General features: G+C 39.3%; 1 protein-coding gene across 5 annotated transcripts in view; it reads left to right on the top strand.

Annotated features, from left to right (window-relative positions):
- The first annotated feature begins 270 nt into the window (after positions 1–270).
- The window catches only part of ATE1 (arginyltransferase 1), an 87659-nt gene continuing 70065 nt past the window's right edge, over positions 271–17864 (top strand). Inside the window, exons 1-8 of one of the 5 annotated variants that reach the window (XM_072869839.1) lie at positions 271–524; positions 2104–2167; positions 2522–2584; positions 3322–3425; positions 4258–4530; positions 10377–10609; positions 12346–12474; positions 13523–13651. In XM_072869839.1, coding sequence (XP_072725940.1) covers positions 437–524; positions 2104–2167; positions 2522–2584; positions 3322–3425; positions 4258–4530; positions 10377–10609; positions 12346–12474; positions 13523–13651 — 1083 coding nt within the window. In that variant the 5' untranslated portion in view covers positions 271–436. Of the gene's footprint in view, positions 525–801; positions 938–2103; positions 2168–2521; positions 2585–3321; positions 3426–4257; positions 4531–10376; positions 10610–12345; positions 12475–13522; positions 13652–17864 lie in introns of those variants that run through there. The other 4 variants (XM_072869838.1, XM_072869842.1, XM_072869840.1 and 1 more) reach the window with 4 other exon arrangements.

The raw sequence follows: 17864 nt of genomic DNA, 5'->3' as shown, positions 1-17864 counted from the left end.
AGCTGTTTTCTCCGAAATGAAGTAAGTCTAGCTCCATCTCCAGAAAATGCTCTTCGGAGGACCACTGTCTCTGGAGTTTTTAGGATTTCTTCCTTCCTTCTGTCATTAGGCAGGGTTTCTGATCAAGCAGCTGAGGTGCTGGGTACCAAGGGAGCCGCTGCCCTGCTGCTAGCACCACTGTTAGGGCACGTTCCTGGGGGGTGATGAAATGTGGTCGGGCTATGAGGGTATGCGAAAACAGAGTTCGATCATCTTCCGACATCTGCAACGCAACCGAGAGCTGTGTGTTCATGCAACTCCAGCGAACGGGGGAGGCCTCCTCCGCCCGCCCGGGCACCGCCCGCACCTCCGAAGGCGGCAGCCTCCTCCCTGCTCCGTCCCGGCGGGGCCGCGGCCGGGCGGGGCGCTGCGGGGCAGGGACGCGGCGGCGGGCGCCATGCCTGCCGCCGTGGTGGAGTACAAGGGCTGGAAGGAGGGCTACCGCTGCGGCTACTGCGCCTCGGAGCGGGGCAAGGTCTCCGCCGGTAAGCGGGAGGAGGTGGGACGGGACGGGGCTGCCCGGGCTCCTGTGGCGGGAGCCGCGCCCGGGGGGCAGGGGAGCGCGGCCGCCCTCACTAAAGATGGGGGAGCTTGCCGGGGCGTGCGGGGAAGCCGCCGCAGCTGCCCGCGGTAAACATGGCGGGGCCGCCGCTTCCTGTGGGCGCTGCCCGTGCCCTGCCTGTAGTAAAGATGGCGGCGGCTGTTTCCGACCGTCCCGGGGTGCCGTGTGGGGCGGCGGGCAGGGTGCTGTCCTGAGCCGGGCGGCGGGGCAGGGCGGGTGGGTCACCGGCGGAGATGGCGGCGGCCGACAGCTCGCCGAGCATCGTCGAGTACTTCGGCGGAGAGGATGGCTACCGCTGCGGCTACTGCAAGAACGAGACCGGCAACCTCTCCCATGGTGCGGCCAGCGGCCGGGCGGGCTGTGAGGGGAGCCGTGAGCGGGCCGGGCCGCGCCGGTGCTGCCGGCGAAGGGGGCGGCTGGAGGCTACGGGGCTGCTCCTGGCTGGTGCCGGTGGGGCTGAGGGAGGCCTGCGAGCGGCGGGTAGAGGCGGCGGTTCGGCAGCAGCCTCCGCCCTTCCCGCGTCTGTCCTGCGGAGCGGGCAGCCGCCCTGCCCTCCGGGGAGCGCCCGAAAGCCCTTACGCCGGGCTTGCGGGGGGCGGGCAGCGCGGCTTCCCGGGGCAGCCTGCGAAGCGAGGCGGGGTCGGTGTGGGGCCGGGGCAGCCGGAGGCCACGGGCTCACCGGGAAACCTCGCCTCAGGGGCTGGTTTTATAGAGTACTTCTCCAGCCTAAGGGCAAACCATCAAAAATAACGGGAAAGCTGTGTAAAGGGTGAAATGTTTTGATGAGTACTGTCATACTATATGCACCCTAACTAAGGATGTAGTTAGGATCTCGCCCTAAGCGTTCTCTCGGTACAGTTTTACTTCTCAGGTGCAACTGCCGTGCCTGACCCTCTGGCTCCAGCGACAGTCCAGGTTCACCCGCAGATAAGAGCGTCTGCCTGGCAAGGCTCGATGGCTACACAAGTGGTGTGGCTAGACAAGTTTCACTTAGGCCAGCTCAACGGGAAGTGGGCTATGTTCCTTTGCCTGGCAGAGGTGACAGTCCCTGAGCTCTGCTCAGCTCCGTAGCCGCCTGGGCAGTTGCTCTCCGAGGGGTCCCTGGGAATGGTCTGTGTCAGCTTCAGCGCCTCTCAGAAGAGTTCTTGTGGCCCAGTGTTTCCGAGTGATTTTAACGAAATTAAGGAGCAGTTTTATGTTATTTTGTTGGTGTAGCTCTGGGAAGGATAGCAAGTGGAGAGGTAAACTTTTAACTTGTACAGTCAGAGCAATATAGTTGATTGCATCCCAAGATTTATGTTGGCTTTGGTTTTGTTTTACTCTTAATGAGGGTGTTGAAATCAGTAATTTATGACATTTATGAGTATGCCAAATCCTTGAAAGACATCTATTTGAAAGTCGCCACTAGCTACTCAGATTTACAGTAATATTTCTGTAGAACTTGTTGTATTTTAAAGCATAACTGTGATCAGTCAAGTGTGTTACTGTATTATTTATTTCAGGTATGTGGGCACATTCAATGACGGTTCAAGATTACCAGGATCTCATAGACAGAGGATGGCGAAGGTAAATTTAAAAAGAAAATACAAAGCCGTGTTGTCAGTTTAGATACAATTGAGAATCCAGATTTAAAATTTAGGTCTGTGAAAACAGTTAACTAGTTTCCATAAGTAATGGAAGTAGAACTATTTGTCTAATGCTCTGCAACTTTTTGTAACGTGACGCTGTTGAACAGGAAAAGAATCGGTTGTTTTAGGAGGATAGTATTTTAGGATAGCAGCAAAAAGCTGAACTTGCTTCTTGACTTTTGTTACTCCTCATGTAATATTTTGATATTAGTTCAACAAAAAAGGTTGGTCTTCCATTTATTTTTGTAGTACAAGCAACAAAAAATCAATACATATTTATTATTATTTTTAGAAGTGGAAAATACGTCTACAAACCTATCATGAATCAAACGTGTTGTCCTCAATACACGATAAGGTAAGAAGCTCAAAATATACTACTGTAAGTGATTTGACTGCTTCAAATATGTTCAACCATTTGTGTTTACTGCTTTAAATACATCATACTTGAAAAGTTTATCTACTTTTAATGAGACTTTGAATACTAAATATATGTTGTTGGGTTTATGCACAGGCACATCAGTGGCTCAGTGATGTTTTCCTGTAAGCAATCTGCTAAGTGTGTACCCTTGCCTTTTGCTTCTGGGTTGCAATGCAGAGCAAGAGTCCTATGGTTTCTCTCTTGCTCACGGGTTGCGGGTGAACCAGTATGTCTGTGTCCCACAAACACTGCGTTAGTAGCCCAAATAAGAGAGGCTGTCAGTTGAATAGGTATGAATAATTGTAGATGTGCTTTTCTGGCATTAGTAGTTAGTATCAATGCTCTACTGATGAGATGGATAAGTGAAAAATTCTAGTGTATTAGCCTCCTAGGAAAGCTTTTTTATGCAGTGCTTGAGGTCACCGTGGCATATTTTAGTGCTTATAGCGAAATACACACAAAGTATGCCATAAAGAATGATATTATGCAGTACAAGGCAACATAAGTTTATTAACTCAAAAGTGTTGATAAAATATTTGACCACTTAATATAGGGGAACTTAAGAAATAATTAGAAAATACATATACAGTGTAATTTTTTAAAGTGGTTCCTTAACATTTTTTTTCTGAAATAATCTTTCACAAAAGAAATGGTCATAATTGTTTCTTTTTAAGGTGCCAGGCTTTGTGTTTTCAGACCTCCAAATCTCACAAGAAAGTTCTGAAGAAAATGTTGAAATTTATTTCCAAAGGAGATGTTTCAAAAGTAGTGAGTGAAGGTAAGAAATTCTTAGTGTTTGAAAACCAATACTGATGTTTGAAAGGAGGATCAAGTACCTGCTTGAGTGATTGAATGGCTAGTACGCTTTGATTTTTGTATAGAGACCCCTTTATAAAGGTCTGGGTAGGTTGTGTCTTTACAGTGTGTTTTGAATCAAGAACACTATGTAGCTCAGAGACCAAATTGTGCAGCTGACTTGCTCTATTGAAGAATACGTTTCCTTACTTTTTGCATAGACCAGCTTCTTTTCTTTTTCATCTTTGGGCAAGTACTTACTTTCTAGCTGGGCACCATAGAGGATTAGACCCTGTTTTTACCTCTGTCATAAAAGTGATAATCTGGAGAGGACTAAGCAGGACAGTGGGTGGCAGAGAAAAAGAAGAACAAGCAGGGAAAGGAGGGTTTGTCTTCCAGGTGATCAGTCACACCGCATTTATCCAACACCAAACCCAGCTGTTCTCAGTTGTGGTGGAACTTGTTGTGTTGGTTCTGAATCATTATAATTTGCCTCTTTTGTCTATGTGTGTGTGTGTGAGGTTGTTTGGGGTTTTTTTTGTTGTTGTTGTTTGTTTGAAGTTATGGCATGAGATTAGTTGCCTGCCCCATTTTAGTGGAGAAAATAAAACTGTTCTCATAAATGAGTTGGTGCTAGTAATTCAGGGTCATAGAAGAAGCTTTCTGTTTTCAGACTATTGCAAACAGTCACTTTATCTGTTGGAAAACAGTTGTAAAATTGGAAAAGAGTTAATTTAATATTAATGTTAATTGTGCAAAGTGAGCTGTGGTTATACAGGGAGAAATTAACTCATGCAGTTTTTAATTATTTACAGACGAGCCTATGGATTCCCATATCGAGGAGGTGGTCACGTGCAATTTTGCATACAAAAGTGAATCTCATGTCAGTCAGTCCGAACTGACTCCCTTGAGTGTGGATCACACAGAGGGGGCGGAGAATGAAGATAAGGACACAGGAGAAACAAAAGAAGAGGTGAATGTGCAGAAGGTGGAATCGGATTCTCTTCAGATATGTGCAGATAAAGACACACCAGTCCCTGGAGAACCATCACATTCGGCTAAAATTGTTCATGCACCACCTAAGCCAGGTAGTCAAATTTCTGGTAGTAATTGGAATATACTATCATGATTTCGCCTGTTGTTGAAGTCCTTCTTTTTGTCTTGCCTAGTAAATCAACAATTGCTTCTTTTTATTCCCTATACTCTTCCCAATTCATGGAATTATAGTGTATAAATTGCGAGGTGCTACGTGTTACTTGTTTTCTTAGTTTTTCCTGAAAGTTGCATTGATTTTCATTATATTATGGTTTTGGTTTTTTTTTTAGTTTAATTATTGAGAATATGTATCTACAGCTGATAGTTTTCTGTAAGCTATTTAGATTGCAGTCAAATGGGTCAAGGTGATTGAATCTCATCAGCTATTGGGACCAGTTTCCAGTTTGGGATACTTTTGTGTGCAGAGTAAGATGTACATCCAGCTTTCCCTTTCTTCTGTAGGATGTAGTGACTCAGGCTGTATGTACCTTGAGGTATGGTTCATAGAATCATAGAATATCTCAAGCTGAAAGGGACCAATAAGGATCATCAAGTCCAACTCCCTGAATTGGACTCCCTGGTTGTGCAAGACTCAGAGCTGGATACAGCTCTGGCTGGTGCTGCAGGAGTGCTAGTTGCTGAGTTAGGTTAAGCCTTAATCTTGTCTCTTGTGCAGCAGTGGGAAACCAGTTTAAGACCCAAGAAAAACACCCTAGGTGGTGTTTTTACATTTCTATATTTCTGCAGGTCATCTTGTTATAATACAAATTGTGTTGTTTACACCCTGTGAATACACCCCTGTGAATAACTTGTTTAAGGCTATATTTTTTTACACTTTCATAGACTATTTGCCACAGATCTAACTGGCATTGGAAATACATTCAGTGTATTGTTGTGTTGTTATTTTGTAGGCTTAAAGAAAATTGTATGGCTTTCTGCTGATTTAAAAAAAAAGTACAGATTCTGGTCCTCTATAAAGAATGATGTTTTCTAGTTGAGCTTTTTTATCTGTTTGTGAGCTTGCCTTGTTTTAGATTTTGGCTAACTTTAGATTAGAAAAGCAATGTCACTAGAGGATGTGACATTATGAAAAACTGTAGCAATTTCTCCTTTTTTTTTCTTGCTGTGGACTTAATATTACATTTCTGTAAGTCAGTGCAGTAAGTATGTACCAGAAGTAAAGCGATCTCCCTCATTTTACTTCTGATGCATTTATACAATGCTACAGCTCTCATGTGCCAAAACCTGAAGGTAAATGCTTGTTCATTTCTACACTGTTGTGTGAAAGTACATGGAATATTGGTGGCATTTTTAATATACTACTAATAATTTTTAGTATAATACTAATTTTAATAGTATGGTCACTTTTTTTTCAATATGGAAGTTATCCCTCAGTCAAGCTTTTGTATTGTAATTGTAAAGATTTCTGAAATGCTGCCTTTGGGCTGAGTTCAAACATGAAATCTTTACCCTAAAAAAGGATAATCTCACTGTCAGTCATCTGACTGTAATCTTTTTTGTGTTATAGCTGTTATGGTACCCCTTGCTGTGGCATGAGAGCCTGGAATCTACATCTGTGCAATGTAAAAACTGGAATCAGTGTTGTTAAGCTTTTCACATAGCTTGTTGTGACAGGGAAGACCATATGTCACAGCTGGTGGGTGATGCTCTGCGTGGTGTGATCATGCAGAGGAGTCCTTGAGGGTCCTCGAGGAAAAAAGAAATGCTGGAAACTACTGCTAGCAGGACGTGCCTGCAGAGTGCTGTGGGTTGCCTCTCTTGCGGCTTCTTTTGTGTCCTGGCTGCGTTCTTGTGGGACATGGGTGATTTCTGGAAGGAAGATGGTAAGGGGTGGATGGATTATTACCAGAATAATTCATTTGACCAACAACCTGCACTGGAAAAGCAGGTAGTATTGCTGACAGGCTCTTTGTGGCCCAAAGGTTGCAGATGAGGCAACCTTGTCTTACAGGTCATGTTTCCAGTTTTGCATAGCCTCTACAATGCCCTGTTCAGAAAAATAAAGGGTATTTTCTGAATTACAGTTAGCCAATACATGGCGAGTAATGTTAGTTAAAATCCTAGCAGAGACTCGATACTTTAGAGTTTCTGCGTGTGTTGGGATGTCATACTAATTCCTAATTTCACTTGCCTATTACGTGTTGTGCCAGTATTTATGAGAACTTCAAAGTACTTTTTCCTTCACAAAGATCTTTGTCTCCTTCTAGGGTGGCTAATTTCAAGTAAAATAATATTGTTTTTTCCTTAATGAACACTCATTCCAATTGGATCAAGTTTTCACCAGTTTAACAAGCAATTTGGCATCTAAACAGAAAGGAAAGTTTTCAGAAATGCTTGATCAGAAAACCAGTAGTGCTGCATAGAAGCACTACTTCCTGGAAAACTATTCCAGAATTTTTAAGATTGTATTTTATATTTTGATTTTATAAAATGCAGTTAAAACTGGTATAGCTCTTATATAGTTTATAGTTTATATAACTTCTAGTTGTTGTGCAAATTTTCAAAACCCTCTTGTTTTTATAATATTTGATGACAAACTTTGGGTTATGTAAACTTCATTTTGGAAGCAAACTAAGTGGATATTGACAGCAGATGGCAGTCTTGGGTAAATTATTAGTGGAAACCTGCCATTGTTTGGAAAAAGGTGAGGTATGATCTTCAGTTATGTTAAGAATAACATTGGGTAAAACTTGAAACACTAGAAATGCACATAAAGAAAGCCTGAAACATTGTTTGTACTCTATTTCAGAAAATGGGGATTTACTTTTATAGAGGAGAAATATGCATTAGTGTGCTTCTTTCTTTCTGGAGGTTTTAAATTAAATATGAAAGTGAATAATAAATGCATCAGAAAGCTTATTTAATTTGTCCTTAATTTTTTTAAGGGTAGGTGGTGTCACAGGTCGAATTCAGTTTAAAATTTTCCAGATAGAAAGATGTTTAGTTTTCGTCTTGGAAAATGTAGACTTATTCCGTAATAAGATTGTTTAATTGCATTTTTATTCCTTTATAAACAAAACAGGTCATTGTCCTGTAGGAATAATGGGCTGTTTCTGCACAGTTTCAGATAGAAAAGAAGGTTTGCTTATGTCTATATGCACATTCATTGTTTTAAGAAGTTTTTCTTGCTAACTTACAGCTTATAGAAGATCATATTTAATATTAATACACACTCAGAGACATGAAACAGATCCTGATACAGATGAAGTACTCAAACATGCTTCAAATGTATCATGAGTATTTTAAATAAACTCTTCCTCTGACTTGTTTGCTCATGGACAAGTCACACAATGTCTGTAATTTCCTCATAATATTTGTCCTTTTCTGGTGAATAGTTTTAGCTGTATGGATGAAACATACTCAAAAACCTTAGCTGAGAGGTGAGAACACTCCATCATAAAATCTGCTAGTGCAATTGTAGGATGTCTGAAGAGTGCCAAAGTGGTATTAGCTCCTTTTCCAGGTCCCTGAGATGCTCTCAACATTTCAGTTGTCATGGAGTCTGCATGGCAGAACCAGGCTGGGACTTTTCTGGGTGAGCCATGAAGAGCTTGCTGCTAACTTGCCCCAGGATTGCACTTATAAACTCTGTAAATTCAGTATGGTATGCACATTAAAAAGAATAGTTTACAGCCTTACTGATAAAATATTTTGACAATTTCTATGGTGTATCTATTGGTAAAGAAAGATGCAGGCAGCAGCTCTGAGGGCTGCAGTTCTTTGCAGGTGAAGTGACTCTTAAACACATCAGTGAGCTTTTAAAATGTCAGTGCTCTCACCATTTCCAGTCTGAAGAAGGATATCACTGTTCCCATTGTCCATGGGAAGGATTGAAGCCGGTAGAGGACAAGAAAGATGTCACTTTTGACTGATAAGTTACTAGTAAGAAGAAAGAGGACGAGAGAAAGCTCTAACTAAGTTTTCATAGGAGTTCTGGAAAAAACAATTTCCATGTAATTTCCAGGCCTCCAAGAGAGTAAAGTGGGCTAAGCTGTAGTTAAGGCTGGGTTTGGATTCTTCTTTATTTCTTATAAATATTAACAGAGTTGGAAATGTGTCTTCTTCCTAATGCTTCAAATGAAAGCACCTCACTGTTCAGGGTGCTTTCCCATTTGAAAAGGTAAGCCTTTCAAAAGTTGCCAGTGTGTCTTTTGCAAATACATGGATTTCAGGAGAAAGCTAATGGCATAAAAGACTTATTCAGCAGTTTGTCATAATATTTGTTACAGTTTTTGTTCTGTGCAAGATATATGACTGTATTTCCCTATAGGTGAGTAGTTTTTTCCACTCTTCCTCTCCTTCTCAATTTTTTTAATATTACGGCTCTTTTTTTGGCCTCCAACTCATTTACCACTGCCTTAAAAAAAAAAAAGTAATAAAAAATGGAGAATTTGAGTTATTTTGTATTACATTAGCTGGCTGCTGATGAAATTTTGAGTGCAACTTTCCCTTTCTATGGAACTTGCAACAGCACCTGCCAGGCTGAGACAGGTATTCCTTGAAAATTGATTATTTGTCCCACCACTGTTTCCAGGATAGAGCTCTTACACAGCTTCTAGGGTGAGGTATGCTGTTCAGTTACTTGTGTGCTACATGGAATAGCCAGCAATGATGTACAAAACTTAAGGAAAGATGACAGGCAGCACTGAGAGTGTTACAAAAATGTTTCTTGCTTTTTGTGATTTTTTACAAATTTGAATTTATGTATTTACAATCGGTATTGATGAAAATAATACTGTCTAGGAAAATTGCTACTTGTAAGTAGATGATTAATTTGGTAACCATCCTTTCAGTGCATTGGTTGGTAGCATGGGGACCAGCCATCTTATCTTCCCCCTCTTTCCCCCCCCCCTTCTTTTAGTTGAAGAAAATTCTGTATTAATTTTTCTAGTACTGGCATTCTTATGTCTTGACTTCTATCTTACGTTACTGTTCTAAATTTAAAATTAGTCTGGTCCCTTTGTTGAGGAATTTGGACCACTCTGCATTTTTATTTGTGCACGTCTTTGGATTTATATTCCTTTAAGTTCTTGTAGTACTAATTACAATTTTCCATGATGATCCATTTGTTTTCTAGGTTTGACTTCTCTTTTAAGTAAATAGCATTTCACAAATAGAACATTATAAACAGTTGATCTGTTAAAGATGGAGGTAAATTGATAAAAGTGAATCGATTAGTAAAACCAGGCAATCTGAATATAATTTTAAGCAAAGATGTAAGCTTATGTGGCCTTTTACTCTTCTTTTGTGTGATGTTAGTAGCATCGGCACTAATGGCGCTGGCATCGGCAGCATTTCTCTGTACTGCATAAGGACTCCAGGTGACAAAAAATAAATGCTTTTTTGTGTGTGTGTGTGTGCCTTCTACAGGAGGCTGTTGTGTAGCCACCTGGGTTTTCAATGCAGTAGAACAATTCTCTTTGAATTTGGCCGCGAGGTTTTGTGGTTGTGTTTTTTTTCCCTTTCAGTATTTCAAGCTGATCCTGTAGCTGTTTGGATGTAGTACACCATCATACCATACATTAAACAGGAGCTTTTCTTTGTTTCTGAGGGGTTGGATGTGGCAAAATGATTTAAGGACAGACTTAGCAGGAAGTCTTTTCATTTTAGTTTTTAAATATATCCTTGGCTCTGGAGTGCAATCATGGTCAAGGTGTTTCCATATTAAAGTGCTGCATTGAACAGCTGTAGAGGAAAAATTGCTGCAACTTAGCTTGACATCAGGCGTTGTTGGTAGTTGTAAATGGGAAAGACATATTATGTTCAGACTACGGTCTGCAATTAATGGTGATTTTAACCATTTCTTTTCAGTGATTATGTAAGAACTACTTGTTTATTGCAAAATGTGGTGTTTAATTCTTTGCTTGTGCCCTTGCAGGCAAAGGGGCTGATCTGAGCAAGCCACCGTGTCGAAAAGCAAAGGACATACGGAAAGAAAGAAAACTGCAGAAACTCCTTCAGAACCAGATGTGCACATTTGAAGGCTCTCCACTTCAAGCACGAGATCAAGTTTTCCTCTTGCAAAACTCTAAATCTAAAACAAACCAACCTAAAACCATTGAAGACTTCGTTTTTGTCTCTTTACCTGACGATGCACCACACAAATTAGAGGTAATGTCTCATTCACTGTTGTTGGAAGCAAATTAAGAAAAAGTCCAGTTAAGGAGCTTTTGAAATGCTTAGGTGTTTAGTATCTGTGACTTTATGGAATGGTTATAGTTTAAATCTTGGAATATATGTGGTACTGCATGATATATATATGGTGCAGCTGAGCTCTGTGTAACCACAAGAGGGTATTCTTGCACTTGCAGTCAGTTGTAGCAGAGACCAGTACAGTTACCAAAATAACTTGTAAATTGATTTCATGCAGTGTGACTTGAAAATGACTTTGAATTAACTGAGTGTTGAATGACGAAAGAGATTCAATGTTTAGTTCTGCAGTATATAAATACTTAAACTATCTATGCTAATGAATCTTGACAAGAAAGCAGTAACTGTTCATAAAACTAAACAGATAAGAAGATAGCTGCTTTATAAACATCATTGATATGTGTTGATGTCTTTGGAAGCTGTAAAAGTCATGGTAGAAAATTTTGCTTAATATACTGGTTGCCATTAAATTTATTAGTAACACAAAGACACTAATCTGAAAGACTTTTGGAGTTTCTAACCCATAAAACCAATTTTTTTTGCCTTTTTTTTTTTTTTCTTCCCTCCCCCCCGCCCCCTGGAAGCTGGAAAACTATCTGAATATAATTATTTTCCTGGAGTTACTATTATCAGTGATGGTATTGGAAGTTAAATTTTTAATATTCTTTTGGTAATTATTCAAAGAGGTAGTGATGATGACTTAAAAGATTCACCCTGAATAACTGACAAGAAACTGTGAAATTGATCCATCTCACTAACCCTCCGGATTTTCTGATGAGTTGTATAACGGAAGTATGATGGATTTGTCTGAACATCTTCATTTAGAAGATGCAGGGAGAATTAAAAGGAGGATCGTTCCAGCAGTGTTTTCCCATATTGTCTTTGCTCCTTACTATGGCTGTCACGTGTGGTGTTTTGTTTTGGGTTTTTTTGTAGATCAGAACCAATGCTATTTGTGAAAATAGAACCATACTGAAAATTAAGTGTTTTTTGAAATGAACATGTCCTTAAATATGCTTGAAAAGAAGTGCACTGTTGCTCTTGTGATAGCATTCTTTTGGTTAGGGAGCAATCATTTTTACTAAGAGCAATTTTAAATTTGCAGATTCTTTTAAAAATAACTATTTTAGTTTTGTCTGTGTAAGGCTGATGGTGGGGAAGACGGATAACTTTCTATTACAAGTAACTCATAATTGAATATGGAAACATTGTTTCATCTTCCTCTTTCAATTTGAAAAATATCAAGAAATCCCCTTGTGATTATTGCAAAAAAACATAGTCTTGATCTAAAGAGCACAGATATGAGTCTTCCAAATGCATGGGTCCTTCAAGTATTTTTCGGTATAGTGTGAAACTACAAGAGAAGATTTTAAAAAGTACAGAATATCTCTTTAAAATGTCAATCTGCATACCATTTGTTACTGTTATTGCTTGAGAACTGTGTAGTTCTTCTATAAGCATTTTAGTCACCTTAATTTGCAGTTTGAAAACCTTGTATGTTATTCAGTGTAAATATAAAAGCCTTCAATAGCCTAAATTGAACTGAAGAATGGAAGGTAATTGGTTAATATTAGTTAAATTGTTAGGGCCCTTGTGCAGGAATTCAGTATTTCTCTCTGTTGTGATGTTTGTATATGTATAAATATATACTTATTGTATTATATTGTAATAATAAATGTGTTTAACTTCTTCTGAAGGTGAGGGTGGTGAGATCATCTCCACCAAGTTCACAGTTCAAAGCCACATTTCAGGAGTCTTACCAGGTCTATAAACGTTACCAGATGGTTATTCACAAGGACCCACCTGATAAACCAACTATAAATCAGGTCAGAAAGCCAAATGAATTTTATGCGAAGTTCAGCTTCCCCTCCATTTCATCTGTCTTGTTTCTAGGAGAAACAAATGTGGATTTTATATCCATTGTATACTCAGGAGCATGTAAAATACTGTATCAAATAAAATCAACGTCCTGAAAGTGCAAATTCTTTTGATATCTCTGTGTGAGTGCCACAAATATTTGGTCTTAATTGCAGACAGAAAAGTTAAGGAACTTCCGTGGGGATGCTATTGGGTAAGAGATGGAGAGGATAAGGCTTTTGGCGATAGATATTGTGGGCCTTCTAAATACAAATCTCAAAAACTACAACGAGCTGGACACTTACCCTGATAACTAGTCTCATTGGCTTTGGTTTGAATGCTTCCATAAGGAGGAACAAGCATGATCAGGGCCAACATGTGAGTGAAGACTTTATCGCACATACGAATTGTTGGTTTAAGGTTCAAAGAAGTTTTATAAACCTCTTAATTTTCAATTTAAGCCCTTCAAGAAGTAACCAGTGCACTCCGTCTAAATTACACATCGTTACTGCTTCTTGTAAAGACCAGGCGGTGTGTAATAGTTAACTGTCAGACATTACCTCTCTAATACTATAAAGAAAAAAATTCAGGAGTTTGGAGAAAAAGTATATGTAGCAAGAACATATAATTGCTAAACTGGGGCAATGAGCGATGTGCCATTAAAAATAATAAATTTTAAAAGTCCTTGAGACTGTACAATGAAAATAAAATTTGTGGTTGATTTGTTAGATAACTTGGTCAAAAAACAGGTTGAATAAACTGATGCTTTGAAGTGTTCTAGTGTTACACAATTTTTATTCTTTAATGAAAGTATCAACAGTTAGTTTAAGCTTAGTGGTAGTTATCAGGCTTTCCCCTGTAGGAGGATTTTTCTTGTTACTATGTTTAAAGTAGAAAACTGACTTCAGAGGCTTTGAAGTGGATAGGAGGAGATCTTTCACTAGCCTTACCTTCAGAAGCATATTATCTGATTATATGTACTCAAAATAGTATGCTTGTATTTTCCTTGCTCTGAAGGTGAGGTTAGTACCTGTCTCCTTTGAGGACCCCCAGTTCAAATCATCCTTCAACCAATCAGCCACTTTATTTGCCAAGTATCAGATGGCTATACACAAGGATACACCTTCTGAATGTGGCGAAAATGAGGTACAGTTCACTGCATGCACCTTTATGAAAACATTTTTTTTTAAAAATGCACAGTTAAATGACGGGAAATGGTGTCTCTTAGAGTGATTCTAAACATTAAAATATTGGAGTTTCCGTTTGGGAGGGAAAGCATTGTGGTTTTTAGCAAGCTTCTGTTGCAGTCTTCAGCCCAGGGGAAACTGAGCTGAAGAGATAGGGATTATGCACCATCATAACTAAAAAAATGTTAGTAATGAGTTAAGTAGAGCTGCTGTTTGTACGTGATTTGTAAAAAGGTCTGGGACTGAGATTTCCACTGGAAATGGGGTAATGGTATGGAAGTGCTTTTTGGATGGCAAAAGCATCTTCCGCTTTAAAGCTGTTTGGTACCTTTTCCACATTTCTCCCCTTAATTTTTTGTTGTCTTGCTTAATTTAACAGGTGAAGGTTTTAAAAAGCTCAGTTTTATTCACATTTCATTGCTAAGCATACCTCTCAACTAGAACTCACCTTTGCAGCAGAAACAGTGAAAAAGTATTCCCAACAGCTGATTGTCTGAGATCCAGTGGGAATATGTTGCATATGAATAAAGCCTGCTTTTAAAATGGTGTTTACAGGATGCTAATCCTAATCTAATAAGTGGGGGGGGGGAAAAAAAGTACTCATAGGGTTCTAAACAAGTAGCAATTCTCCATTTCTCTGGCAGGTGGCACAACATTTTCATTAGCAGAATTATTAAAACTGCTACCTCGGATCTGTCATTTCTATCTACTGCAAATGTCAGACTTCAATATTGATCAACTATGTAGTCAGACTTTTCTGTTCTTGAGACAAATACTTGCAGAAGTGATGCCTAGCAAGCTGCGGCTGCTTTCCAGGTAGAATAATAAAACCACACAATCATTTTTGGCTTTAGTTCAAAAGAGTGTAAGGAGAGCTTTTTTGTGAGATCTCTGTAATGCTACTGTGGAAAGCCGTAAAATTTATTCCACTTTGTTTTGTAAAATAATAGGACTCATAACAATAAGTAGTAGTCTCTGCCCTTTTTATAATTACTGACATAAATTGGGTTAATTATAATAAGGTAAAAATTGAAAACGTGCCAGGAAAGGTAGAGCTATTTACTAGATTTGTACCAGGTATTACCTGGCCTGATTAGGGACTTGATTTGTCTGCTACGATGAATGTATTTCAGCCCTAATGCTTAGATACAGCGTGTATTCCACCATGCTTTTACTGTGAAAATCTTGTTGCTGCAGAGAGGCTGGTAAGATCTTCATATACTTTCTTATTCTTTGTTTAAAATTATGGACTTTTTTAATACAATCATGACATCATGAAGAATCAAGGGCAAAATCAGGACGGCTGCTTGCAGTTTAGTTCTGAATAGCAGTTAGCTCTCAGTTCATCTAGTCTCTGTTTGGGTCAGAGTGGGTGGTTTAGTGTAGACTTGGGTTTTGATGGCCTTGATCACCCGTGGAACTTTGTTTTTTAGCTGAGGGAGTCTAGGGAGGAAAGCTTATGAAGCTGCATTAAGGACAGTTCTGGTTTCCCCCACCTTAAGGTGTAAAGTCTGTTGTAGGAATTGCTGTGGAATAGGAAGGAGATGGATTTCTGTCATATTGCTAATAGTTTAATGGATTTTTATCCTCCTCTTTTTCCTTGTTACTTGCCATAGGTGTTTCCCTACTCTGCCTTTATCTTCTCTCTCTTGCATCATGTTTGTTCAGGCTCAGTGTAATATTCCAGAGGAGACTTAGGACCTTCTCTGAAGCTTCTAGTAAATGCAAAAACTCAGTTGGATGCTGATGGCTTTTAATTTAGGTCCTTCTTTAGCACTAGTAAATTATCTTGTGTGTTCATGTGACTATCTGGCTAAGAAGGTCTTTCTATTCACAGTTATTAGGCACTAAAGCTCTGTTACTTCAGTCAAAAGCAATTTGTATTTGATCCCTGCAGGAAGTAAACTGAAGAATACTTTACACAAAATGTATTTTGATGTAGATTAGAAGCCCCCCCCCCCCCCTTTTTTTTTTTAATACTGAATTTGTGTGGGAGGAGAATTATCTGAGTCACTTTTAAGAACAGAAGATACCAAGTAGGGTAAAACTGATCCAAGTTACTGAGAGGAAGGGTGGAAAATGCTGTTTGAAAGACCTCAAACTTTTTCTTCTTCCTGTTTTTCAGACTTTTTAATATATCATACAGACATTATGGAGCCAAGCAGTTCTTCAAATAAAGGTAGAATGAAATTCTGTCCTATACACAGGGCTTTTTATCAGGGTAGTAACAAGTCTGCTTTGGACTTTAAACTGGCAAACATCCAGGAATTTTTTTGCTCTAAAAATTAAATTTAGCTTTTAATCTGTGCAAGCTAATATATCTGTGTATGGTAGGTGAACCTCCTTTTCAGGGAGAGTCCTGCACGCTTTTGTGTTTGGAAAGTTTCTAGTTTAGGAAAAGTCTTTAATTTTATATTTGGCTGAACACTTCATATTCAGAAACCTGCCTATATTTAAATTCAGAATCCAACAAAAATTTTCATGGGACATATTAACAGCTTCTTTTTGGAATATATTCTTAGATTGTTGGCATTACAATATACTGTCTGCCTATATTAGCTGCTAGACTAGTTTAATATTAACCTTATTACATTAAAAGGCAATTTTAGGAATAGGTTTAGAATTTTGGTGATTATTTGAAAATAACACGAAAGTGGAAAGTTGTAAAACGGTTCACAATATTAACAAAAGGTATGTGAACCATGAAGCCGATTATTGCTCAATGAGTGTGAAAGAAGGGCCTCTTTTTGCACCTATGCAATGTCTATACATCTTTTCATCAAGATTTTATGTGAGAAAGGGGAATAGATAATTTCCAGGGCAGAGAATCCATTGAATACTTGACACCAAAGATTTCTTTGAACTTCTAGGTACTCTCTGCTTAGTGCCACTCTGAGACCAGTGATAACTGGTGTTTCAGTGCCCTTCCAGACAGTGGGTCTTTTTTAATTTTGCCTTTTTGTCCTTACTTTCTCCTCTCCTCCTCCTGCATCTCTGATGGAGAGTGCGGTAGCACTAGTAATAGCGTATGTTCATTGAAAATAATTTCATTTGAGATGTTGCTGGGGAGAGTCCTGCGATGCATTTTGGTGATGCAGTACTGATTCCTGATTGAGGCAGTGACTTCTGTTTGTTCTAATAAAAAACAAGGTAGAAATTTCATAGTGGAATAAACTTTTTCCAAGTCCCAGAGTTGGTGTTCCCCCTGCGACGAGGAAACTTGCCTCTTCTATGGAAGCATCATCACAATCTTCAGTGCCGCTCTAATTGTCGAGTAGAAGATTTGGTAAGGTAGAAGTATATTTGCTATCTGCCAAATAAGTTAATATTCTAGGAGCGGTTTTGAGTATCTCCTTGCTCCTGGAATTAAAACCAGTTTAGCTTGCAAGTGAAACTTTTTCAAATCTGTTTTTGTCTTGACATAAAAGCTACAACTATTTTCTGCCTAGGCTTTTAAACTCTTGATTATCCCCTTTTCTCTTAGTTTGTCTGGTATAAATTGAACTTCCCTTGGAAATCTTCTCAACCTCATCAAAAACCTTTGGTCAGTTGCTACAGGATTTCAGCTTCAAAATTGACCTGGTTGTCTCTGTGCTTCGGAGTGCAGTCAAGTACTGATGTTGCGCAAAGTTGTTGGCAGCTAAGAATATTTATGTCAGCATGTTTTTATTGAATTGAATTGGTGTCCTGAGGAAAAACATAGCAAATGATTTTCTAATTAAAGGTTGCTTCATAATACTAGCTCTTAAATAGTGCTGGAGAAGAACTGATTTTTCAGTTTTTTCTCTGTGGGAACACAAAACATTATTAAGCTGCTATGTAAATGTATAGTCATCCACTGTTTTAGTAATATACGTACTCTTATCTTAAAAAGAGTTGTTAGAAAAAATCAGAAGACTTAGGGAGAACCTCAACAGATTATTAAGTGGTAAAGTATAAATAGCTTCTGAATGAGGTAAGATACAGTCATGGAAAATAGGTGTATCACTGCCTATTGGAGAAGTTTATCCAAGGCTACTCTTGAATTAGCCAAGTCCCTGAACTGCTCATTTTTGGAAGCTGTGAAAATGTGCAAGGGAAGAATGTTTTTTTTAGTGTTTGTCGCATTCTATGCATTTCTTCTGGCCCTTTACGGAAGTACTGTATATGGACCTTTATCTCAGGTCCAAGAC

Source organism: Ciconia boyciana, chromosome 8 (assembly GCF_034638445.1).
Source record: "Ciconia boyciana chromosome 8, ASM3463844v1, whole genome shotgun sequence".
Classification (NCBI taxonomy): Eukaryota; Metazoa; Chordata; class Aves; order Ciconiiformes; family Ciconiidae; genus Ciconia; species Ciconia boyciana.
The sequence above is the reverse complement of the archived record's forward strand: the minus strand, read 5'-3'. Positions and strand labels throughout refer to the sequence as shown.